The sequence below is a fragment of the Semicossyphus pulcher genome, unplaced genomic scaffold (assembly GCF_022749685.1).
Source record: "Semicossyphus pulcher isolate SPU_LCO1_2020_fin unplaced genomic scaffold, fSemPul1.0.p SCAF_6, whole genome shotgun sequence".
Lineage (NCBI taxonomy): Eukaryota > Metazoa > Chordata > Actinopteri > Labriformes > Labridae > Semicossyphus > Semicossyphus pulcher.
In genome coordinates, this window is record NW_027211737.1 from 11,368,606 (window position 1) to 11,395,393 (window position 26,788).

The 26,788-nt window shown below is 41.5% G+C and overlaps 2 protein-coding genes across 2 annotated transcripts; one reads left to right on the forward strand and one right to left on the reverse strand.

The window, feature by feature from the left end:
* Window positions 1-323: 323 nt before the first annotated feature.
* pi4kab (phosphatidylinositol 4-kinase, catalytic, alpha b) lies at window positions 324-26,769 on the reverse strand. Its single transcript, XM_069682561.1, has 54 exons — window positions 26,671-26,769; window positions 25,551-25,667; window positions 24,888-24,981; window positions 24,506-24,594; window positions 24,346-24,418; window positions 24,002-24,264; window positions 23,763-23,829; window positions 23,383-23,531; window positions 23,067-23,132; window positions 22,865-22,961; window positions 22,572-22,763; window positions 22,348-22,448; window positions 22,020-22,149; window positions 20,915-21,044; window positions 20,726-20,821; window positions 20,430-20,613; window positions 19,735-19,838; window positions 19,316-19,484; window positions 19,176-19,226; window positions 14,781-14,889; window positions 14,129-14,265; window positions 13,903-14,036; window positions 13,726-13,808; window positions 13,573-13,643; window positions 13,360-13,484; window positions 13,009-13,090; window positions 12,735-12,818; window positions 12,283-12,372; window positions 11,861-11,980; window positions 10,869-10,961; window positions 10,622-10,778; window positions 10,386-10,513; window positions 10,128-10,286; window positions 9,723-9,874; window positions 9,096-9,203; window positions 8,870-8,997; window positions 8,145-8,303; window positions 7,945-8,024; window positions 7,641-7,840; window positions 7,028-7,118; window positions 6,008-6,175; window positions 5,726-5,779; window positions 5,522-5,642; window positions 5,289-5,418; window positions 3,589-3,732; window positions 3,426-3,496; window positions 3,224-3,330; window positions 2,974-3,078; window positions 2,719-2,844; window positions 2,444-2,564; window positions 1,818-1,977; window positions 1,650-1,739; window positions 1,473-1,556; window positions 324-1,377 (listed from the first exon to the last, which is right to left on the reverse strand). The coding sequence occupies exons 1-54, from the start codon at window positions 26,767-26,769 to the stop codon at window positions 1,326-1,328; spliced, it is 6,294 nt and encodes a 2,097-aa protein (XP_069538662.1). The 3' UTR covers window positions 324-1,325.
* serpind1 (serpin peptidase inhibitor, clade D (heparin cofactor), member 1) lies at window positions 15,478-17,996 on the forward strand. Its single transcript, XM_069683490.1, has 6 exons — window positions 15,478-15,737; window positions 16,061-16,704; window positions 16,831-16,979; window positions 17,109-17,233; window positions 17,388-17,532; window positions 17,683-17,996. The coding sequence occupies exons 1-6, from the start codon at window positions 15,478-15,480 to the stop codon at window positions 17,872-17,874; spliced, it is 1,515 nt and encodes a 504-aa protein (XP_069539591.1). The 3' UTR covers window positions 17,875-17,996.
* Window positions 26,770-26,788: the final 19 nt, after the last annotated feature.

Below are 26,788 nucleotides of genomic sequence, written 5' to 3' on the forward strand. Positions count from 1 at the left end.
CTTAATGCATTAGGTTCAGCTGTGAGTTAATATTAGAAATTACTTTCTCTTCTTTTGACTTTTAAATAGCACAAACTTCACACTAACAGCCCACTGTGTGTTTGTGCAACAGTACCATCTGGCTTTAAACCAGCCTCGACATCCACTCTTTGTTTTTATCCTGGTCCACAAACAAAACCAACTGATCATTATTACTGAATTGTCTTTAAATCACATCACCATTGTAGAGATACTTAAATAACTAAAATAATAATAATCATTTAACTACAATCATGAGAAACACTGACTTCAATAATAAAGACAGTTAATGAAACACCAGGACGTTTCTTTAAGTTGCTAGATCTTTATTTGATTTCATATCTTCTGCATTCTCATTCAAAAGGCATGAAGATAGAAAAGGAGACAGAAAATGAGTCATGAATATAAATATACAAAGAGAGGCAAAGTCTTTACAATCAGTAACATTACATACAGGCTCAAGCTTGCCGTAATGGACATGGGGCACAGCACTTTGGATTACTAAAATAACTCTCACCAGAAGCTGCATTGGACACAGGCTGCATGGTAGTTAATGCTCAACTTCATGCAACTGCCCAACATTCGAGCTGAACAGTCATTCATAAATAGAAAAGTTGGGTTTATGTGCAGTATTTTCCCTCCCCCTTTGGCAATGCAAAATATACAAAACTCCAGTGTTTCCCAGACATTGCATGCATTGTTTCCCCCAATGTGGCTGCAAAACACAGACAGTGTAACCCATGTCTATACAGTCAGTCGCCCCTGTTAAATACAAGACGAGTACCATGCCACAGGTCAAACTAATCTGGTCCATTAAAAAGAGAAGCACAGTAGTACAGTCAAATACAGGATGGCAGATTAGGCCACATTGGTCAAAACTGAAACCGGTTTACTTTAGCTACTTCAAGTATCCAATGACACTTCGAACTCCATCTAAAAATCAACAGCTTGAAGAACCCACATTCACCAACGTTACAAATCATCTCAAATTGGCACAAACTGTAGAATTTACTGAACGTGCAGGTTAACAAGAGCGTTTTCTCTAAGTGCACACAAGTCAAGATGCTAGTGCAATAGTAAAATAAAGTTAATAACATGTATTTCAACATAATAAATAAGGCATAAGATAACTAATATGAGGGGGAAATGGTTTAAAAAGAAACGAGGAGCTAAAGCAAACACAAAGGACAACATCCAACAATCAGCCGAAACAGCGCCACAATCTTTAATAGTAAACATCAACAAAAGGCACACACGCACACACACCATGTACCAGCCAATATAAGCACATGCTCAGGCACAGACGTTCAGTATGGGATCTGATTTTGGTAATACTGGATCATGTCGTAGGTTTTACTCCTGGAAGACAAAGTAAAGATGAAATATGAATAACTCTTTCCAGCATTAACAAGAATATAAGAAGAATGTGTAAGCTGTTAAGGATGTGTGCTGACCTGTTGCTGAGGAAGCAGTTCTGGATGACTTTGATGATGAAGGAAGCTGCGTCTTTCTCACTCAAACCAGGATTAAATCGCTGCCTATAGATGTGATAGATTGTAAATTACTTTAAAACGGCTTATTCTCATTCTTATTTGCACACACAGGCAGATATGTCCGCACGCCTCACTCACTTGAGCAGTTTGATGGTCTGTCCTCTGAAGCAGGGGAGCCCAGTGTCCAGCATGAGTGTAACTAAGGAGACCACTCCGTCCATGTAGGGCCTGTAACGCAGAGGAAATCGTCTTAATGTTCCATGTTAGCCACCTTTACATATTGCTTATGATCTTCTGCATACTCACCTGACAGCCAGGTATCCCCTCACACACATCTCCATGAACCATTTGAAGGGAGTCGCCTCCATCTTCCCCCCCATGATCATTACCATCTCATCGGTTAGCTTGATGTCCGGCTCCCAGCCGAGGTTCCCGCCAGGAGAGCTTTCAAACATGAACCCGAAGTCTGGAAACATGGACACACATACACACAAACACGTTAGCTTAGCCAGTACCATATCGCAGCGTTAAGATAACGTCAAGCACTATCAATGCAAATATAAACACTCAAAAGCACGGCAAAGACTGAATGATGCAGAATAAAGGCTTTAGTCACGATTTAAAGGTTCAAAACTCAAATTTCCGTCTCAATTATTGACTGAAATTTAATAAAAGTCTAAAGTTTGGATACACTTCGAGAATATTAAGACAATTAGAAGTTTTTTTCAGATTTTTGAATGCATCTTTTCCCGCTCTTGCAGCCATTGGATTCTATTAATATCAGAAAGAGTTAGCTTGCAAAGACTTATGATTTCATTTTCATTATTTATCAACAGGCTTGTTCAGCCTCAGGTCTGGTTTAACTCTAAATTCACATCAGGGCAATGTGCCATTTTTTCATATCAACATTTAAAAACACACACAATACACACCGATGTGGATGAGGTGGCCCTGGCTGTCCAGCATGATGTTGCCGTTATGTCTGTCTTTTATCTGCAGCAGGAAGAGCAGCAAGCTGTAAGCGGCCATGCTGCGGATGAAGTTGTACCGCGCCTGAAAAGGAAAAGTTTGGAAGACGTGTCAGATTAAACTGTTGGTTAATGAAGTATCTGATCACTTAGACATACAGTATGGTATAATTTTACTGGTGTAAATGACTGAGTGATGATGGAAAAGTCTTCACAAGTTTACAGGATTTGGTGTTTACCTTCTGGAACGCTAGGGTGGATTCATCCCCATACTGGTTCCTGAAATAGTCGTACATGCCGAAGTCGGTCTGTCGGCCCAGCTGGTCACGAGACTTGCAGTCCGGGATGCACTCGATCACTCCACACTGTGGTGGAACATCAGAAACAGGAATGATGAGAAGTGGTTTAATTACAGCGCAATCTCAGTCTTGCAGTTTCATCACTGTTGTGGAAAATTTGCCAGAGAAAGATTGGAATAGTTTATATGTACTTACTCCAGGTGCTGTGGCCACCACCCTGTAAGGAAACACGTAGAGATCCAGACCAACAAGCTGGAAGATGTTTTTAAACAGGCTGATGATCTGAAGAGCTAACATGTCCTGTGAACACAAATAACAAAATGATAAAGAAAGAGAATACCAAAAACCAACAAAAATAATTAAGTCACATTAAATGTATATATATCATGAAACGGGTGGGAGACAGCAGTGCAGTAAGCAAAGGAGAGGAGTGTGTCACTGAGACCTGTCGGCAGTCGTCTCCCACTTTAAAGATGGCCGCCTGCCAGCAGATTCTCTTGGCCTCCTCTTCGCTCTTCTCCCCATCCACAGAATCTGAGCGACACTGCAGACCTGAAGGGAAGATTTCAAAGACACACTGTTTGTCTGTGCACACTCTTGAGGATACATACAATATCTACTTTAGATGTATTTAACATGAACTGTACCTTCTTTTTCCAGCTCACTGACTCCACACCTCCTGACTTTGAACTTGGCCAGGTATGGAGCTTTGGCAGCACTGAAAAGAACACAGACACAAAGGTGCATTTCTCATTTATTTGTGGATTCTTAACTTTCTGAGGTATTATAGAAGCTGGTTTTGAGGCGCACCTCTGCATGGGGGTCCCAGACTTGTAGTCTATATCCAGAACTATGGCCTCTGGGTTACTGGGCAGATAACAGCCGGGTTGGACTTTGATCTGTGACATGGCTTCCAGGCAGGCCCTCTTCCTCTCCTCCCCTTTGGGAAAAGGTCTGATGAAGATAAACAAAAACAACATGAACACAGATTTTCCACACATCTAGCATGCATGGGTATCTCAATGACGGACTGGAGACTACATGTGACAGTCAGGCTCTGCTGTTATTCACAGAGGGGAGTCACTTGGGTGCAGACTAATACAGAGTTGAAGCCAGGGGACAGAGAAGTTTCTCCCCTGGACAGTTGTAATTATTGTTGTAATAAGGGCTAAGGGGAATTTGTCTGCCTCCAGAGAGCTGACAGAACACTTTCTGTGAGAGGCAGCAATAATTGGACCTGTCAAAAAGCTGCACATCAGCTGCAGGGCGTACACACAGGGAGACAGGTCGTCTGGGAGGAGAACAGTGCATAATCAGGGGGACAGTACAGCAACAAATGAACAACAAAGGGATTTAGAGAACCTTTGATTTCACAAGGCAAGGAAAGGAGCAACACATCTCAGCCTGAGGGAAAACTTGTTATCACTTCATTAACACCTTGGAGATCAGCTAGAGGGATCTGTCTAACAGGAAAGTTTAACTGTAGTTTCACTGTGAGGCCTTTGGCAAAGAGTAGTTACTTAGTATTAAAGAAAGTCATAGATAAGGGTGAAGCCTAAAGTAATAATCTCCAATATTTTCATTGAAATAAATGTCTGTTAAGTCACTTTATATTGCTGAATGAGTTAATACAATGGTGATTGAGCCTATGGCCAACTGATGAAAGCCTTTGCATTTGCAGTATTACAGACTGGGTGTCTGGAGCGACTTTCGCACAAGCAGCGCACAGTTAGTGACACGTGTTCCATCACCCAGCAGTTGTTGGTCTGTCAGAGAGGGTAGCTAAGCGGCTGCTTTTGCGGTCTCTACAAGTGTTGCGAGTAAACAGTAATCTACTATGGCTGAACAAACACAGAAAAGATCGATGACTACAGATACAACTTCAAAAATAAGTGAAAATCCAAAGAAAAAGAAACAATTTCGACGCTCAGATGAAGGCGAACAGTCTGAAAAGGAAAGCGACCGTCAGCCAGGAAAATCATGAGTTACAACCGGAGCCAACTGTATACGTCACACATGCAACACTGTCTGGATATCTGGGAAGTGTGCTACCACAATTACCGTTTATCACAAGAAAACGAAACTCAAACTGAGATCTTTGAGATTATAACTTTAACATGTGTGATGAAAAAGTGATAAAAAATAAAAGCGCGGATGATGAAATTTGTGATATGAAGTAAAGTAAAGTAGAAAGGAGCAGAAAAGTTAATGAAGGTAATGTCTTATGGTAGAGGGATTGCACGGCAGTGAAGGCATCGTTGCATTTCTCAAACTATTTCCCAAGAGCAATATCACCGTCAGAGGAAAGGTTTTGAGTAATTATTCACAGTAATGGAACCTTTAGCAAATTTCAGGTCTCAGTCAGTTGAGAAATCGATCTCATCTGGTAAAACTGGAAACATTTTATCACTAATGTAAAGAACAAGCCACTCCAAGGAAAGCCTCAGACATGCTAGAGGTGCATTATAGTCCAAGGACTATATAATAAGAAAAGTAAATCATGTTCATACTTGATAAGGGCCGACACATTGGTGATCTTGTTGAAGAAGTCAAACTCTCTCTGGTAGAAGTCTTTGGCTGGACCGGACAGAGAGCCAGTGATCTCCTCCACCATCTGCTCCAGCAGCTCGCCTATGTCAGCTGCAGGAAGAGACACGATCAAAGGTCATATCAGTTTACATTTTACGCCCACATTTTGTGCTGCGGATGAGTCACAAAGAGATAGTGTTGGTTAAACTCTCACGGTCTTTCTGGTTTCCTTCCTCGTCCAGGAATATGTTGGTCTTCATGTTCCAGATGAACTGATGAGCCAGAAGCTGAGACTTCTGAGCCGCCCACAGGATGTACTCTCTCACATAACCCATCTACACCAGGTGGAGACAGGAAAAACTACTTAATTTAACAATATGGGGATATGTGGGCTTTCAGTGTATTTGCTGATATTTACCTTGTCATATCGAAGTGCTTGGACAATTTGAGGAATATAAAACAAAATGGCATCCTAGAAAGAGTGCAAAATATATTTCAATCAGTGTGATAACAAAGAGAAATGCCAGTGTCATTGTCTGATATATCTGAATGTGGTTAATATGACCCTGAACACAGCATAGATCAACTTTTGTGACTCACAAAAATGAGTTCTGATGGTGTTTAAAACTAAAATGTAACATACAATGTAACACAAATGACATCAGCTGATTGTGTATATGGGCTGTGTATGTGAACGCACAGGAGGAAAGGAACGCAGCACTTTGACCCCGTACTGTGCTGTGAGGGGGTGAGGAGGGTACAGGGAGGAGAAGTAGGACAGTCCAGTTGGGGGATCTGCCGGGGCCCAGCACAGGATGTGACTCAGCTCTGGAGAGTCGGCATCAATCGTGTGCCACGTTACCAGGAACTAAAGAAACACAAAAAAAGAGAGAAAATATGAGAGAAATATGTAAAAAAAAAAAAACTTAAACCAACATCAAAATCAGAAGTTGGACAGGTTCTTCTCTGTGCACAACACGCAACACAGGATCAATGTTTAAGCATCAAACATGACAGCACTGTGATGCAAGGTTATGACCCCAAGCCTGCTGGTGTGCTAACAAGCCTCCTGAGGATGCTGTGTTTATTAGTTACTTAAGAGACTGGAATAAACAGCTACAGGATGTCAAGGACGATCATCCGTTAAATTATGAAGCCTTTTGGGAAGGCCACGCTCAGCCTCCCCTGCTTCTTCTTTAGACAGATACGAGGCTCATTAAGAGTTCAGTCAGGAAGAAGTAAATGATGATGACTGGAGGAAGCTCGAGGCGAACAGATGACTTCAATAACACCAACAGATGAGAGGTTAAAGTGAAAGCAAAACACTGAGTGACAAACAAAAACTTTTCTTCTGTTTAAAAATAAATTTAAATGCTAACAGTTAAAGAAGTGCACAGTACTATCTGAAAAGGGCTGCTGCTGTTATGGCTTAACATACTGTATATTCAAAACAAAAAGAGGTCCAGATACAGTTTAAGTTAACAGATCTTGACATTACACAAACCACACATAATCTGGTTACGGAGAGTAAGATAGATGTTGGAGGCTATCCTGCATAAAATCTTCTATTTCCAATCTTGTCCAGATGCTTAAACCTCGTGTCATAAACCCAGGGACATTCAGAAAACCCTTGTTTGTCCTTGTTCCCTGATTTTATAATTGTCTTTAGTGTAACTAAAAGGATGGCAGTTGGTTTGAAGCAGCAGGTTGAGAAGCTCACCTTGACTGCCTCTGGAACATCGCACACAGCAGCCGGATCCATTCGCACGAGACGAGTCACCTCAGAGACAATCGCCTCTGTGTTTTTAAATCTGAAAAACAAATTTAAAAAAATGAATGAATGGGTAAGTGTAAGGAATGAGCTCATCTGTTCAGAGTTATGTTGCTTGTCATGGCATACATCTGCATGTTAATGTGTATAAAATATAATGTGTAAGGATAAAGCTGATGTTTAGCAGGCCCGCATGCCACAATCTATTCAATCAGTCTGTTTATCAGACAAAGCTTTGTGAATAAACTCATCAAATTAAAGGATCATTTAATGCATTAAGTTGGTTCATTACAGAAGTCAAAGACATTGTGGATGTTTACACGAATAAATAGTGTAAGATGATGAATACTTCTGTCATGTTGTAGTTTGAGCATCATTCAATTATTCCTTCCTTAAAAGGGGGCACAAATGTGCAAAATATTTGGAATTTAGCCTTTAACTTAAAATTTTCACTTTCTGTCTTGTGTGTTTCAAATAATTACTTTAGTTAGTAAAACTCTGTTACACTTTCAGTTGTCACTGATGAAACTTGGGACGTGATGCATTCAGTTCCTCCGTGTACCTGGCAGGCAGCTGCAGGGCGAGGTAAGGTGCTATGCTCCAGGCCAGGTTAATGTTGTCTTTCCACTGTTTCTCCGTCAGACTGATGTATTTGGACCTCCAGTTAGCGATGCTGGTCTCCACTGACTGCTCAGTAGCAATAGCAAGCTCCTGAGTGGACAGCGGGTTGTACCAGATCGTCAGACGCTCAATCTCGCTGGCCTAGAGAGAGACACAGAGAGAATAGGAATCATTATAATAGAAGTAGAATAGAGTTATTTTATTGATATTTTTAATGTACATAGTAGTTGAGAAAATGTAAATACCAATAATGCCAGTAAAAGAGTCCGGCGTTTCATGTAGTATTTGTGCAGCTGTGAGCCTCTGTTGCTTTTCTTAGATAGTCCTGAAACAGTCAGGAGCAGCACATGAGCCATACAAAAAGAAGATGAATAAGAAGCACAAGAAGGTTCACTCTCACCATTATACTGTAGCTCATACACGTTTTACACAGTGTGTGTTTTACCTGATTTCTTGGATATGGTGGACATGCCGGAGGACAGAGGGTAGGTGTTGATCCATCCCTGAGCCACCTGCTGCCTCTGGCCAACAGCTGCATCGAGGCTGCTCCGGCTGTCGGTCACCGTCACCACAGACAGGCTGTTCACTGACATGTCCTGCGGATCTAAACAAAGGAAAATGTCATTAATGCATCTTACTTAGAAATTATCCATCTGTAAATAAAGGCCCAGATAAAAAGTAATTTTGAGAATGATCATAATAACTGACTGCATTCTTAGTTTTGACTTTCTTCCAAAACTGAAACATGAGAGGCTGTTTTGACCCACTGTACCCTGTAACCTGGTTCTTCCATGCAAACAAGAAAGCCCCACTGCTACTCTACCCTGATGTGTATAGTTGAAGATAAATTAAATAACACTCGTGTTGATATTTTCTTATTTTGCAAACTTTCAAATCTCAGCTACAGCTGATGCTTTAGTATAAAACCACAGATTAGAAAATTGGGTCTGTGAATTAGTTTGAGCGTCATACTGTGGATTACACATGACTGAATTTGCTGTACATGGCAGATGTAAAAACTACGCCAAAGGGATGTAAATTCACCAATCAAATACTTTTAAAAGGGGAAAATATAACCGACATATAAAGTGTAGATGGTGTTGCTGTGTGAAGTTGCTAATTCAGTTACTATGACTGAAAGATAAGGTAGATGTTTTCTCAGTCCTGTACCTGGAGGAACCAGCTGGCTGGCAGCCAGATACTTCTTGTCAGACTGCAGGCTGGCGTAGAACTTGATCATTATACTGATGTCCTCTCTCAGCCTCTTGTCTGTCTGAGTGGGGAATTTGGGAGCGACACTGTACAGAGATAGAGACGGCAAAGAGGGAGAGTTAATAGAGAGTTTAAATCAGTTTTCGTTTTTTAGGCCTACAAAACAGATTAAAGTTTTTTCTACCTAAAGTAATCAAAAGCAGTAGAGTAGATCTTCTCTCGGAGCACATTTCTGATGGTGGCGTTTGTCACAACATCCGCATGAAGAAGAGTCAGACCCAGAGTCAGCAGTCTGAAATAAAGCACAGTGATGAGACAACAGTCTTATTAAGGTTAGGTTACAGTATCTCTCACAGCTGATTATTATAATTTTTTTCTTTTAGATTATTGTTTCGGCTTTTTGCCTTTATTATACAGACTAGCTGAAGAGAGACAGGAAGTGTGGGGAGTCGAGAGTGGGGGATGACATGTTTACTGTTTGTCAAAAATGTTAATTTTTATTGTTTTTAATTGTTTGTATTGTGATGTGTGTTTTTAAGATCTTCCTGCCCAGGGACCACATATGTAAATTATCTATATAGCTAACTCTGGCCAAACAGTTGTGTTGTGCACGGCCCATGTGAAATAAACTAATAAACTAAATTAAACATGCACCAAATGATTGGCAGACCGGGAGTCCAACCTGCGATCAGTGTGTCGAGGACTGTAGTCTCTATACATGGGGCGCCTGCTCTACCAACTGAGCTCAACCAGCGCCCCGATTATTATAATATTTAAAATTAAACCAGTTTCTTGTTGTCATCACCAGTACCTGAATCTTGGTCCAATGGCAGCAACATGTCGGTTCAGGCTGCTTTTAGGTCCTCCGACACTCAGGGACAGAGATCTCTGCAAAATGGCCGTGAAAATCTCCACCTGGTCGGCACTGCTGTACTTTGCTATCTCAAACCTCTGCACCAGAAACTGGAGGGAGAACAGAAAGACGAGAAATTAAAAGGAGATAGTTTCAACCCTTAAACCACTAAGCTCAAGTCCAATTTAACTTTGAGCAACACTGTGAAAAAAAGTGGGTAACCTCTATAATGAAAGCTCTACCTACAGAATGTCATAAACCAAAACAAAGTAAATATAAATTGTCTTATGGGATCTCAGTCAGAATAAGTTGGCAATAGAGGCGACAATAAATCAAATACAAAGCAGTCAGTGTGACACAGACCTCTATCCAGAGGAAGTGAGGGATGACATCAGGTGCGCAGGGTGCAGGCTGACTCTCCTCTGACACAGCCAGAGGGCCGGCCTCCACCTTCGCCTCTGAAAACAAACCCATCTTCAGCTCCACTGTCATCTGCCAAGCGCCTGCCATCTCACGCATGAACTAGGCAGAGGGAAAAGAGAACATAATGTATTCAATATCAATCAAACCAATAAATATGTTCACTGAACAAGCTTTTATAGAGTTGAGACATGTACATACTGGAACTTCCACCCCGTTGTGTGCAGCCAGAAGCCACTCCCAGCAGGCGATGGCAGTTTCCATGCCGTGTTCTGTAAACATCTTGAGAGGAGACCAACACAGATGGTGCAGGAGCAGAGGATCGCAGTCTGAAGGCAAAACATAGAAAATTAACATAACTGAATCTTTAATATAAACATCTGTTACTACTCCTGAAAGACACTAAATATAAGATTCATCAAAGCAAAGCTGCTCACTTTTGGTGGTTATAAGCAGGGCGGCCATCTTGAACATGGCCTGGGTGAAGGCCTCAGGGTCTTTTCTGTCCAGAGCACTGGTCATCTGCTGGATCATCAGCTTGTTGAGGTCTGACTGGCTGTGAGTCGCCTCTGAGAACTGGATCATGCCAGCCACCTAAGCAGCACATACACAGAGAGGTATGAATCAAACTCTATGCAGAGAATCTCAGAGAGAAAACTCCTCTATAAAATAATAAGACTGCACCTCTCCTGTGTAGCGGTTACGCAGGTTGAGTGAAGCCATGAAGTTGGAGTAGTCCTTCTTCACACATGCTGGTCTCTCCGTCAGCTGGGTGGTCTAATGGAAAACACAGTTTAGGGGCCACTTGGGGCCACACAGCCCAAAGCTAGGAGAGTATGATACATAGCTGTATTCTGCCTGAGCCCTCTCTCTATATTTAGTGTTCAGACCAACCTGAGGGAAAGCAGCCTACGGTTGGCCACATGTTGGAGGACAGCACCAGAATAACCAGTTAGCCAAATGGGCAACCAGCAACCAGCCAACCAACCCACCCGTCCATTGCAGGTAAGTAACCAGGTAACCAGCAAATCCGTAAACCAGCCAAGCAACCAGGTAGGTAGTTCGGTGCAGTTTAATAAAGACAAAATACAACAAATGAAGCAAATGAAAAGACAGATATAGCAGAATGCAAGCCCAGGAAGCAAGCGAAATAATGTCACACAGACTAGAAAGCATGCGCACATAGACGAAGAGTACTGTTAACAACTTGACAACTAGACTCCCAGTGTTTAAAGAGCTGCAGAATACACACAGATTAAAACATATATAAACACCAAAGATACGAGGCACAACAGTCAGTGTTAAAAAAAAATGCTAAAATGTGTTAACTTGAAAAGCGATTATAGTTGAACAAATGTTAATCAGCACAAGTTAACAATCCTGTAAGGTAAATGGTAGGAAACCAAAGGTAGTTTTGAAGTTTGCTTTTAGTTTCAAAGATGTTTTTGAAAGTGCTCCTGCTTTCTTTATGCATCAGGAAGTGAAAGGCTTAACACAAAGACTGTTAATGTGACTGACTGACATTTGTTCTGCAGATACTCTAAAATGGAATATGTAGCTCAGACTAAGACCTCACCATTTATTTCAGTAATTTCAATCTAAATTGAGTCTGCCTTTAATTTTAGTGGGTGGGTTGTGTGCAAAACTCCAGGAATTCCCACGTTTGTTTTACTCACGCCCAGTGTCGTACTCTGCCTGTTGTAGCCTGCGAAGTGCAGTATGCTCTCTGTGGCCATCGCCAGGCCGGTGTGCTGGGACAGGCCTGACACCCAGTTCTGATGCTTGTTCAAGTACTCCTGAATAAGACAAGAGAGAAGAGTAATGGAACAACATTGACTAATATTCTCTTTAGCCAAATATATACGATGACTTTCCTTTAATAAAATAAAAACAACTTTGTTGACTATTTAAATAAGTACTGTAGCCAAAGAAGTGCTGTTTAAACTCTACAGACACAACCAAGCACCTTAAATTACTAATGCACAGCTATAATATGTGTCAACCCCGTATTTGAGTGTGTTAAACCCCAGTCAAACTTCAGTTGATCTTTCTAATACCAAAGACGAGATCCCTGTGCTAATGAAACATCCAGACTCACCTGTAGGTGGGACTTTGTGACTGAAGGGGCCCATTTCATCGCCTCTTTCAGGATCTCACCACAGCGAGCAGCAAAGTCCTTCACAATGCTCTACAAGGAAATGAAGAAATATGATTATTAATAAAAATACAAACTATTTATGAAACACAGGAGGGTGGCAGACTATCAGTTTCTATAAAATGTAACCCTTCACAAAACGTTGAGATAAGGCAGACATCTTCTCACAGATCTATACAGTACATATCAAAGTTAAGGAGCTTGGTTAGTTAGACAATTAGTGTCATATAAAAAGATCAAATACATTTCCATTACAAGAGATTATTTTGCTGATAAACAGAATAAAGAATCCAAACAGGATTACAACTGAGCAAGAAATAGGCCATTAATGTTTTTTAAAACTAATGTTGTGCTGCTCTCTAGTGGCCATAAGTGTAATGACAGTCAGAACTCACCTCTCTGGCCTCATATGTGTCAGGAACGGTGATCCTGTACGGAGTGTCTGGAATATCATAGTATGGCTGATCCTTATGGATGTCCTAAATATGGGTTAGATAACAACCACATCAAGTAAAAGCAGTTCAAGCTTTGCCTTTATTCCAACACTACACTACTGAATTAGAGGAGGAGAATATTCCACCCTATTTTATTTCCCAAACTCTTGATGTTTCATAGAGATTCAAATCATTAACCTGGAACTGTCTTGTTCACACCTTAACTGATACTTACAGCACTTAGTGACAGAGAGAGCGTCTGCAAGATGTCCAACATGGTCTTCAGCACACGACCGCTCCAAAGCAGATGGGGGAATCTGTTCGAGGTAAACCCCATGAGAATTAGGATATATTATTTAAAACAATGTTTTATTGGCATTTTGCTTTTATTAGATAGGACAGTGAAGAGCGACAGGAAATAGGAGGAGGAGAGGGTGGGGAATGACACGCACCAAAGGGCCGATGAGTCGGAGTCGAACCCACGGCTGACGCATCAAGGGCTGTACCTCTGTACATAGGGCACTGCTCTACCGACTGAGCTAAACCGGCACACACGGCATAACGTTCTTTAATTGTTAACACTCACGTCTCAGCCAAGCCAGAAAGGTATTTGTCGGCCACTCTGCGGATCCTCTTGTGTGTGTGGTTAAAGTTGATCAGTAAGAACTGGGCATGCCGCTCCAATTCCTCCTCGTGCTCTTTGGTCTTTGGCTAAAAACATAAGGAAATATGTTTTGATTGTTATACACGGACACTTAAAAGCTAAATATATGGTCTTCTGAAAAATTATTCTACCTACCTTCTCAGCCATCATCTGGAGGAAGACATCAAACACCTTATCGCCAACACAAATAATGCACTGCATCATGCCTGCAGAGATAGAAACAGGAGAAAATAAATAAACAGCAGGAGGAAAAGATCGGTCAAATCTGAGCAGGTGTAAATCCCTCACCGGATTTGTCTTTCTGGATGGCTTTGTCTTCAAAGTATCGAAACATGACCTGGAACCGGTCAGGATCATTGGAGCGCAGCATCCTGAAAGAGAGTACGAGAAAGGAGAGATATAACAATCATGATCCCACCTCACAAAACAAAAAAGAACCGGATACATGAGTGTAATGGAGCTGACCTCATGTATTCCAGCCTGTAGACTGAGAGCAGATAGGTGGACATGGCAAAGTCTAGCTTGTTAATGAGGGCAGATCCTTCAGGAGGAGGGTCCAGGAGGTTGCTGATGGTTGCTCGCAGCTCGCTCAGCTCGGCCTGGACGACAGAAACGGACCATTTAAACAATTGCTCTCGGTGTATTCTAACTACCTTACAACAAGAAAATGTCTATATTGTGAACGCTGTACCGGCGTGACTGTGTCATTTTTCAGAGCTGAGTTGTACTGCAGTTCGGAGCGCAGAGGTTCTCCGCTGGGGAAGGTGAGTAGAGGAGACTTTGTGGCGATCTCACACACACCTTCATACCACTCCTCTGGCCAAAGCCCTGGAAAGATAAGATATACTGTGTGTCAGAAATGCAGAGAGTCACTGAACTGCAAAGACTTACACGGATGTTGGTAATATCACTGAAATAATTATTTAGACCCAAACATACGCGCCTATATTAATGGTTATACTTGGATTAATACTTATAACAGAAAAGGAAACATGCATCTTTATCGTATTTAATGACACCCTTTATCGCATGTTACTTCTATTATCCCATATGGTGTGAAATAAATCTCCATAATTAGTTAAAGGTACATTTGCTACTTTATCACAACAACTTCATGTAATTCTTCTTGCCATAGCCAGGCCTAAAAGTCTGAGTAAACAGGATCCTTGACCTACAAGAAGGCAGCGTGTGGGTTATAACAGGTCAGCGTTTAAAACACTTGATTTGGAGTCGGAGTGCACTTTTATATATCAGCTCCTACTCATTTTATCTGCTGCAGTGCAGAAGCGAAGAACTCTCTACTAAACACGCAGGATACTGAAATCCGTCCGACCCTTGCTCACCTGATCCTTCCACAGCAAAACCCATAACCACAGAGTACAACCAGAAGTCCCTGAACAGCTTCTGGAGACGCGGCTTGGCCTCTTTGATCGGTGGGAGCCTCCTGGTTAACTGTGAGTTACAGAAATAGACACAGGAGGAGAGTTAAAAATACAGAGTGATTAATGCTGCTTTACAGAAGTTATCTTATTCTGTTACAATTATTCTTAATGAATGGCAAAGTCAATTTTTTTTCAAAATTAATTTGCTAAATATTTTTTGGGATTAAAAAACTAGACACATAAATAATGTAAACTACCAACTACAAAATAAATCTAACCATACAACCATAAAATAGGGGTTTTATTTAAAAACTGCTTAACAAATGAGCTGAATTGTGAAGAGTTAACGATTTTTCGGCAGCCACAGCACCTTTTGGTCTGTTTGATCTGGTTTATTTGTTCAGGAGGAGAACACATCAAAGTTCAGTTTTGTATTCAATTCTTTGCTCTTAGTCCCACAAACAGCAGCAGCACAGCACTTCCCACCAGCACACAGCAAAGGTAAGACCTTTCTATAGTCTCAAACTCCCACTAATGTACAGAAAACCTTTTTTTAGTCATGATTTCATTTTTAAAACATAATTTGATCAAATCTCCTGAGTTAATCACATTATTTAGGCCGTTCTAAATGTCTGTTCCCTCTGCCTCAGCCTTCAGCATGTGGGTCACCAGCGTCATCTCCGTGGCCTGTCTGCTGGTCAGTCCGTCTCTAGCCGGGATAAAAGAGCTCAGCTCTCACTTCACTGACCCTCAGCCGGACCCCAGAGGCTTTGAAGGGGGGACAGTGGATATCGAGGACCTCCCCTTGGAGTTCCACAAAGAAAACACAGTCACTAATGACCTGGTTTTTGACGGCTTTGAGGATGAAGATTATATCGATTTTGATAAGATCCTGGCTGCGGGCAATGACGACTACACGTGAGTATTAACTGATGCTGATTCTGATGGCTTATGTCAAACATAATGTTGAGAAAGTTAAAGTGTTAAGTATGTTATACTATAAGACAAATAACTTGCATATGGCGGGCATAATAGAGGAAACTATCTACATTTACTTGGTCAACTTAGTTCCAACGTTTTATGGAAATATGTAAATGTATAAAAGCGCATTGAAATATTGTGTGAATAAAAAGTTAAAAGATAAACTTAAGTTACTTTGAAGGAGATACTTCACGATACAATGCTCTTTAGGAGGGATGACACTTTGACTGGCGTGATGACAAGTTTATGATCTTTTTCAGTGAAGGGGATGAGATCGATGACATCGCCACACCAGCTCCAGACATCGACATCTTCGCCGAACCCTCCGACCCAAAGATTCGCCGCGCCAGACTCCTGCGGCTGTTCCACGGTCGCTCTCGCCTCCAACGCATAAACATTGTTAATGCCCACTTCGGTTTCAACCTCTATCGAAGTCTGCGTAATGATGTCAACCAAACTGACAACATCCTTCTGGCACCTGCTGGCATCTCCATCGCCATGGGGATGATGTCTTTAGGGGCGGAATCTGGAACCCATGATCAGATCTACAAAGCTCTGGGATTTGCTGAGTTTGTCAATGCAAGCCATCACTATGACAACACGACGGTGCACAAGCTGTTCAGGAAGCTGACGCACAGGCTCTTCAGGAGGAACTTTGGCTACACGCTGCGCTCTGTGAACGATGTCTACTTAAAGAAGAACGTCTCAGTGAAAGACACTTTCCGTGCAGAGACAAAGGCCTTTTATTTCGCAGAGCCGCAGTCAGTGGACTTCAGGGACCCTGCGTTTCTGAACAAAGCCAACCGTCGCATCCTGAAGCTGACCAAAGGGCTGATCAAAGAACCGCTCAAGAGTGTCGACCCAAACATGGTGCTCATGCTGCTCAACTACCTGTACTTCAAAGGTGAGCAAAAAAAATACACACTGTCCTCCACCTCCTTCAAATTATGCAAATGATTTAAAGATGCAGAGGTAGAATTACAACACACCTATTTGTTTGACTCATAACCTTATTTGTTTGTACAAACAGGGACATGGGAACAAAAGTTCCCCAAAGAAATGACTCACTATCGTAACTTCAGAGTTGATGAAAAGAAAACTGTACGCGTGCCAATGATGTCCAACAAGGGGAACTACCTCGCTGCTGCCGACCATGAACTGGAGTGTGACATCCTACAGGTGGGCAGCCTCACACTGATATAAAACTTTAACTTGGCATCTTAAGAGTGGAAAGAGTGGAATATCCTGACAAACTTATCCATAAAAGAGTCAACTGAGCTGCACTGTAATAACGTCTGCTTTTATAAGCTCCCATACACAGGGAACATCAGCATGCTCATTGCTTTGCCAAGGAAGATGGCTGACATGAGGACTTTGGAGCAGGAGATCTCTCCCACTGTAGTCAACAAGTGGCTCAAAAACATGATAAACAGGTCAGCAGGGCTCTTCAACAAAATAATGTGAAGCTGAGAAACAATCCTTTCAATCCTTACCAATGGTTACAGGCTAGTTAATGGGCCTGGGGGAAAATGTTGACATTGTAAGATCTGTTGGAAAACTCTGAAACTGTTTCCTTCCTCCCTTCAGGACTCGAGAGGTGGTGTTACCTCGGTTTAAACTGGAGCAAAACTATGACTTGATTCCAAATTTGAAAGAGATGGGCCTCACTGACTTGTTCCATAAGAGCGCAGATTTCTCTGGAATGACCTCTGAAAAGGTCACCATGAACTACGTGAGTGAAACTAAATCACTTATGAATTCGACTGAGAAATAAAGTGACATGAAGGCCAACATAAAAACTAAATCACTCAGTCATCTGGATACCTTATCAACTGTAATCAATAATCTTTACAAACTAACGAGCCTTCTGATCTCCCCCCAGCTGAAGCACCAGGGAACCATCACTGTGAATGAAGAGGGGACGGAAGCTGCTGCTCTGACCCAAGTGGGCTTCATGCCCCTCTCCTCTCAGATCCGCTTCACTGTGGACCAACCCTTCCTCTTCCTGATCTACGAGCACCGCACAGACTGCCTTGTGTTCATGGGCCGAGTGTCTGACCCTTCACAGAGCTAAACTTGACCAAAAAGCCCTTCAAAACAGCTAAACTAGTCCTATGTTAAGTAACAAATTCCAACCAAAACAGTCCCGATTTTGAACAGCTGAGGTGTTGTTTGTTTTAAAAGCCGGTTGCTTCTGTAAGTACGATATATACATGTACCATCAAGTAATGAGTCTTGTGTATGTAGTGCTGAACTGAACATTTAAACTTCACCTTTATATTTCTCAAAGTGTTGTGAATCTGTCAGAGAGCTCAATGGATACTCGTTATCAATCTGTTAGTGTTTTATCTTGTACATTGAGGCTAAAACATTAACTTATTATGATGCTGTAACAGCATGAATAACACAACTTAAAATAGTTACATTGCTATCTTTATTAGGGGAGTTCTTTATCTTGTTTTTTTTTTATCTATAATGGTATAATTATGTGATTTAACATTAGAATTTATACGTTATTGCTTAATGTAGCATGAAATATTCTCACACTTACTAAACCAGTACAATAATTTGAATTTAAATTAAACAAAAGATAATTGTGCCCTAATGATAAGGATAAGCGCTCAGTGAAGAAACCCCTCTGTTGTGCCCTCATCCCAATACTGTAAATTAACCTAACCTACCACCGCAAACCCAAGCCGTGATGCCAACTTCAACAGACCCAGGCTCAGTTCATGCAAGCTCCAGGTACATCACCGATACTACCTACGCTACCACACGGCTTCTACTGGCCCCCCACATGTGAATAAACACACGAGAGAAATAGAGAGAGAAGAGTTTGTGGAGAGAGGTGTGTGAGAAAGAAGATGGGAAAGGCACAGCCAGGGTGAGGTGCCCTGTCTGGGGCTAGCACTCACCCTCGCCGGGAAAGGCTGTACGCTGTACCTCCCCCTACTCATTTTCAGGGAAGAGAGGAGAGAAGAGAGAGCACCTCCAACTTGTAGTTAGATGGGCAGCATTACTAAACCAGTACAATACAAAATACTGCTATTATGACATGTTAGTTAGCTAGTTATAATACCGTATAAATATAAAGTATTTAGAAGTTAAAAGTTGAGAATAATAATTCCACAAAAAACTAGGCTGCATGATTGTAACACCATTCAGCGGTTAACTGGTGGCGGAGATGTTTGTTCTTCAGCTAACAATAATTAACTATTACAATATTTGTTGATATAGTTAATTACTAACTAATCTTATTAACTTCTCATGTAGATAACTGTGCTCTGTGTGGGTGCTCTTTTACAAGCCCTTGTCTTAAATGAAAGGGAGTAATCTCCATATGTGCAGCAGCTTGTGCAGACATCACAGACTCACCACAGCAATCACTGGAATGAGCACTCCAAGGTTTCCAGCACTACTTGATGCCTGCAGAGATAAAGAGCCATTATTAACTTTCCAACATGCTGTTATTAATTTCCTGTCGTGTTAAGATGTTTGTGCATTGAAGCACGTACCTTCAGCGCCGGCCCCTTGTCCGACGCTCTCTCGCTGGCTCTCTTTCCTTCCAGCCCCAGCTGGACAAACAGTTCTAAAAGGTTCACCATCAGTTCGTCCACCAGCTGCTCCCCCTGCAGGTTGGCTGCAATGTTGGCCAGAGCATTGATCACTGCCAGAGAGCAGTGCCTAAGAATGGAGGAAGCAGTTAAACATACTTAATTTAGACAAATGAACAACAAGATGCACTTAAGTTATATGTTTATGTTACAACATCACACATTCACATCAGATAAATGTTCTAGTAGAGTTTATTACTCCTGACCACTTTGGAGCAGTGAGCAAAGAGCAACAATAATCAATATATTTTCCTGTTACATGACAACAGTCTCCTGGGGCAACTGGTCATTTTGTGAAGAGGGTAAGAGCAGATGATGACCTGTAGCCGTGATCTCTGTAGTCCTTGGTAGCTGAATAGACCACTGAACTGGCCTTCACACTGATCTGCTGGAACAGGTTCCACACCTCCTGATAGATGTATTGCTACGAGACACGAACAGACAGACAGGAGTAAGAAAGCACCAAAGACACCAATAACTCTTAACTTTTTTTTTCATATGTGCTGGCTTATTTTCGTGTTGCTTACAACTTCTAACATTCACACCTTTCCCATTAACAGGACTAATGTGCTTGATCTGTATCAGAGCCAAGGAAGGTATTTAATAAGCGATCTGTATCTTCTGTAGAAAACCAGATCCTCTTCCAGTCCTTAGTTAATTGTAGCCTATCACATTCTGGGTGTACTCGCTGTCAAAAATACCCCATTATGCTCCAGTGGGTTGTAAAGTAGAATGCTGAAACCTATTCTTAATGCACGCTGCACTGAGCCAGTAAACTGCAGCCAGCAGGTGTTCAGTAATCACAGCATGTCAGTGCCTCTGGGACCAGAAAAAAGGGGTTGTATTTAAATAACTGTCCAGAAAAAGAATACAAAAATCAGTCTCATTTAACATCATTAACATCAAAACCCTCTTCAATTCAATTGTTAACACTTTTGAATAATCCCCTTGTGATTATGTAATGTCCTATTATCCCTATTTAGTCATACATGTATCAAATAAATGAGGCACTCACATTTCCTGTAATGACCATGCAGCCGAGCTGGTCGATGATGAGTACGTCCAGCTGTGACGGAGGCTGGCAGAACTTTTGTTGAAGGATTTGTAGGATGTGCTCCATCACTTTAGGAGTGTCTCTCAGAGCCACTGCAATGTGGCCCAGTCCTCGAATGGTGTGATCTGGGATCAGATGGGCATCCCTGGCAGAGAGACGAGTGTTATTTTTAGAAAAGCTGTTCACTGTCCAAGTATTGAAAATATTCAGGGTGCTCACAAGGCACAGTTTTTTTTTCAACCAGAAATGTTGCTCACTTGTCATTCTCCTGTGAAATATAGAGACGGTTGGACAGACTGGCCAGAAAGGCCTCCACTATCACATGGTCCATGGTCAGACCAGCTTTAAGACATCTGAGATAAATGGCACACAGATGTACAATTAAAGATAAATAACATATACAAATATTTTTTTAATTACCTCTAGGACAGATGTTTTTGTCTGACCTGCATATGTTGTCGATGGAAATGTCTCTGAGCTGCTCATACATGGACGGCTGGTCTTTCCTGTATGGCAGGACGCTGAAGGTGGGCTGAGAGTGCTCGTTGGTGACGTTTATCCTAATTTCTCCTGTGCCTAAAAAGAGCGATAACAGCACAAAGATCATTAAAAAGAAACCCTCTTTAATCCCTTTTCAATTTCAAACTTTGAAAAAAACTTTAGTGCAAAATCTAAAGAGCATGTTATCTTTTATAATATATCAAGTTGGCATCAAATCTATAATAAGGCAGCACACTGAGGAGAGCAACACAGAAAAATCAGTGTCCTGAATTGCATTTCCGATTGTCTGCTGCTCATCAATAAAAACACACTGTTCGGATCAATAGTGAATGAGAACTTGTTTGTCACAGTGACAGTCTTATTGATGTACATTTGTCACTGTATCATCTGCAACAGCCCTATGGTCCCATTTAGTTTTGGCTCTAATAATTTGTGCTGTATTTGAGATAGGAAGGTTCCTGCTTCATTAATTCCAATTTATATGAAATATATTAGAATTTTGATTGGTCAAATATCAAACATTTCAAAACATCAGCCAATGAAAAGCTAGTTTCAGAGTTTTCATGCAATTAAGTTATAGCAACTGGTGCCTCCATCAATCAGGGTCCTAAAATCTGAAAATCTGAATCTGAAATCATGCACGCTGATAAATGGGAGCTTTGTGTTTGAGTGATGGATGTAAATTAAATAATGTATTATGTGTTGAAAACTCTTCTAAAAGCCATGCAGCTCTGTAACCACTGACTCTGCATGTTGTTGGTTTGCTTTGTATTCAAATATCCATGGTTTAATTTGTTAACGTAACATACACTTGTTGCTGACATGGTGTGTTTGTGTGTGAGAGGGGGAGAGAGAGAGAGAGAGAGAGAGAGAGAGAGAGAGAGAGATGTATTATTATGTGTAACTGTGTATCTGTATCTTCTCTTGTCTGTGATCTGTCATGTTGTATAAGCTTCTGTTTTGAATCACCACAGGACAAGCTAATTCTGGTATATCAAAAGGGTATGTTTAAAGCACTACATGGCCCCTTACAAGTAATTAAATAAATACCTGTGCTGTACTGGCTGTGATACTTGTAGAGTTTAATAAGAACGGGGGAAGGAACCACCAGGAAATCCCTGAGAGAGGTCGTGGCAGAGTGAGCGACTACTGGAAACCTCTCACACAGACGACCCAGGCCCTGATAGAGGGGACATTTAAACATTTATATTCAATTAATCATCTGGGTAAGCTTCAAGCCCAGACACACATTGACCTAGCCCACTGAATAACCAGGACACCAGATACATACAGTACTTAATGCAAGTTAATATCGAAATAGAAATAGAATCCTTATTTGCTAAATATCTTTGTGTCTTTCTAGCTTGTACTATCATACCTGTAAGCAACAGATGAGCAGGGGCATGTGTGCAATGATGACTTTACTGGATGTTTTGGACTGCAGCTTCTCTGACAGTTTTGTGCACAGATTCTCAGCTCCTGAAAAAAGAACACCAGGAAGAGAAAGTGATGCAAACTGAACAAACTAACACCTCCTGTATCTCACCACGATTATGACATCTGAACAAGCTGCTCTGCTCGTGCTCTGCTACAACTGATTACCTTGCTCGTCTTTGACAGCCCACACCATGAGGTCCACGCAGGCAGCGTTGGCTTGGCAACGGAGCTTGAGGGGGCTCTGTTCCCCCGGCAACCCCCCCGTGTCATGAAGAACCCGCTGCAGCTCTGATTGACTGCTGCTGAACTGCTCCAGGACGAAGTCATGCACCTCCCTTACAAATCCGTGCTGCAAGGCTGAGAGACATGAAGACAGTATGAGGATTTATCAGTCTACGAAATACAACACAACTGTTGAGTTTAAATGCAAAATATATAATGTGTCTGTGATGCTTTACCTTTCATGTAGTACAGTGTGTCCCGCAGCATTTTGAACACACACACATAGAGAGGGTCACTGAAGGTTTTGTAACAGAGGTTGAGTCCAGGATTAGACTTTACAACAAACAGAAGAAAAGAGAGGAAATCATTTAACTTTTTGTGGCTTATATTTAACTTTGAACTTACAATTTTCAGTACAGACAGTGGTTGTATAGTTACCTCTGTAACTTCTGTCATTGTGGCGTCCAGAGTTTTCAAAAAAGAGTCGGAAACAAACCTCTTCACCTGTAAATCGACATTAAGACAATCACTAGTAAATGTGTAATATACAGGATTAAAATACAACAATTCTTTATTTATAGAGCACTTTAAAAAAAGTAAAGTTACAAAGTGCTTCACAAAGGCAGCACAATTAAAACAGGCCGTCATAAAGTCATAACTTAAATCAAAGAAATAACAAATATTTGAAGACATAATATTCATAAGAAGAACAACAGAGGCAGTCTGCTGTTAAACAGTTAGTGTGCTTCTGTACCATGTTAAGGAGCTGTCGGAGCAGGTCAACAGGCACCTCCACCTCGTTTTCTCCTGCTCCCAAGAAGAGAGGAGACACTGAGAAACTGGAGCTGACTGTAGAGAAATAGTAGTCAGGATCTACTGCGCTGCTGTCTGGGAGGTAAGCACCTGAAACAAAGGAGAACAGAGGACATAAAGAACATGTGACTGGCTCCATTCAGGCAGCTGTGGGTAGCATGTAAATGTCATAGAAAAGGATAACGGCTTGTTGTTGCACTATGTACAAGTTGTACATAATGATTATGGCTAACAATGATAAGCTAGGATATGTTGGCCAAATTCAAGGTTACACTGGCAACACAAATATAATCAACGCAGCTTGTGTTTCTTGAGTTTTACCTTCAAAGTAATGCAGGCCCGGGGCTGTAGGCGAGCAGGGTGAGTGGCCTCCTGGGTCTGTAAACACCTGCGACACAGCACGATACAGACTATTGCTTTAACTACAAACAAAACATGAAGACAGCAAAAAGTACTGTTTCTCCCTGATCTTTAGTCAAATAAAATCTCAATGCCCATGAGAGAATTATATCTCTGTCTTCAATCCAATCAGCTCTATTACATCATACACGCACACACACCGGTACAGAGGAATCCAAGTTGGTCCCGGTGGATCTTCGCAGACTGTCACTCTGGCACACTGTGAGCAGAGAGGAAGGCAGGATGGAACGAAAGTCATTGAAGGACCTGCGGCGCACTCCCTCTGTTTCCTCTGTGACGCAGCGGGCCGGGGGAGCATCTTTGGGGAACAACTTGGACAGCAGCGCTTCGTCTGTGTTGCTGTAGCGGCCAAATGCTCGAGTCATGCCGAGCAGAGTGGGGACAATATACCTGCACAGGTAGACTAGAGGCAAGAAAGCATCTGTGAAGCTTTTTGAAGGCTGTTGATTTGCATTTTGCTGCCTTTGAGTGTCTGTTTCTTTACCTTTGTCATGATTATCAGGTGTTTGGCACATGTCCTGTAAGGCCTGCAAGACCTCCATTATAGTGTTCAAGATCTGGAGAGGAAACAGTAGAGACAATTATATTAAATGCAATGCAACATAACCAGAGACTTGTATATGATCACCTCTATTTAATCTGACCTCTTCTCTGGACTCTGGGTCCCTCTGAGCCACGTCTGCTAAAAGAGTCACCAGACAGAAGCTGAAGTTTTCTGCAACTGGGAGAAATTCTGAAGAGCAGAAAACAACAAATGATTACACTTAAATGCCATGAGAAGCAGATTATAGTAAAAAGGGCTGATCAAACACACTGCACAAGAGAGGAATAACTAACAGACAGTGGAAAGTGGAAACTACTGTCTCATCGCTTTTGTGAAGAGCTATCAATACTATCTCAATATGTTTTGAATTTTTATTGAAGATCAATAAGAATGCCCGCAAAAATTACTAAGTGCATTGTAAGAGCAAGTAAACAAAGGCCATTGTAAAACCAAATGCCCCTCTATAAGAGGATTGTTCTTACCCTTTCCTTTCTTTCCCGAGCTCTCTTCGATCCATTGGACGCGTGGCAGCCCTCTCAATAGGCTCAGCAAGTAAGAAACAAGTGTGTCTTTGTGCTGCAAGAGTAAAGCAAAGCATTACACCCCACAAACAAATTAATTTGCTGGCACAGGGCAGCACGTTTGTTTGCCTAACAAGCACTGATTCATGAAAAATATGAGGTTTACAGTATTTCATAACACAGAACTGAATCTGGGTTAAAGATATTATGCCAAACATTACTTTAACACCAGTGGAAGTGAGGAAGTGGAGCTTCCATCTTTACATAATTAAACGGCTGGGGAGCTTTCCACACCGTGTCTCAGTGTGATGAGGTTAGAGGCTTACATGGTCAGCTGTGTGTCTAATCGCCAGCTTAATCAGATTATGAGAATAAGCTTATCATGGTGATCCTGTGAGGCTCGTAGAAAAGGCAGACAAATAGTATTATAATAGCACTAATAATAACTAAATATAAATTGCTACATGTAATAAACTATGTAAATTCAACTTGTATAGTGGTTGGATCACTAAAGCACTTAAGACTGCTTCAAGATTCCACTTTTGTTTCCTCAAAGTGATGATGAAATGCGCCCACGATGTTAAAAAGAGGCAAGAGCTGGATGTTTTACTAACCACCACCCACCTGTAGGCCAGATTCCACCAGAAACACAGCCAGAGCAATTACAGCATCTCTGCGACGCACATCTAAAGTGAACGCACCGCGGACTTCCACTGGACACATACATTGTAGCTTCTGGACCTGAAAAAGCACAAAGAGTATAATATAAAATATAAAAGTATACAATATAAAAAGACCTATTTTAAAGCGATTTCATGTTCTTATATTGGGTTTTCTTCTTTGCTTGTGTCTTGCTAAGAATATAAAGAATTTTTACTGTTGGTTTAGCACATGCATCTATGCATACAAGTCTAGAGAAATACTTTTTTAACTTTCATACTTAACATTTTTTTCTTATTTTTATCTACTGGGAATAATTCAAGTTAACTGTATGTTGCTATGAAGATGTAACCTCAAGCTATTAAGGTTGCTGCCCACAATAATAATGGTATCCTGATGCTGGCATTTTTATTTATTTCATATTTAGCAAAACAGCCACCTCACTCAAAACTGGTCATTCTCACACAGAAAAACACTAAAACAGTGCATTACAGGACGCATATGTTTCATAAAATATCAACACACAATGTAAATGTGTTTTATTTAAATGCACCAAATCTAAATAGGCCTACTACCTCTCCAACGCATCTCTTTTCCAGCTTATTAATCTACCTGTATCGACCGTAAATACGTTTATATGTATAATTGACCTCATCATCTTTGCAACAGGTAAGTCATTGTTTTCTCGTGCTGAACAGAGGACATTGTGAACCCTTTTCCACCATCTCCCCTGCTCTTCACCCTGTAAACCTGTTTGACTGCAGTGCTGATCAAGCCCGGCTACTTTGCCTGTGTGATGCAGTAACAGGCACCACACAAGCAGCGACGCCACTCTCTTCTGCATTGCTCTCTTTCTCTGTCACTGGTAAAACACTCTGGAGAAGACCCAGCTCCAGCGATTCAGAACTACAGGCGCGCGTATACTGTCAAATGTAACTTGGCTGTCAACGTCACTAATCAAAATAAGCCACAGTCTGTGCGGAAGCGGAGCAACACCCTGAAGAACCCTGTTGCTTAGTGTTACTAATGTTCGCTAATTAAAACAAATTTGTCTGTTTGAGCTAACTGTTGTCTACTTCCTCACCTTTTCGACTGGTGCAGGACGATGGGCTGCTAAAGAGCGGGCCAGCGACAGGACTGTGTTGAAGTAAAACCCTCTCGTACCACCTCCCATTACAGACATGTTTACCCCTACGTCAAAC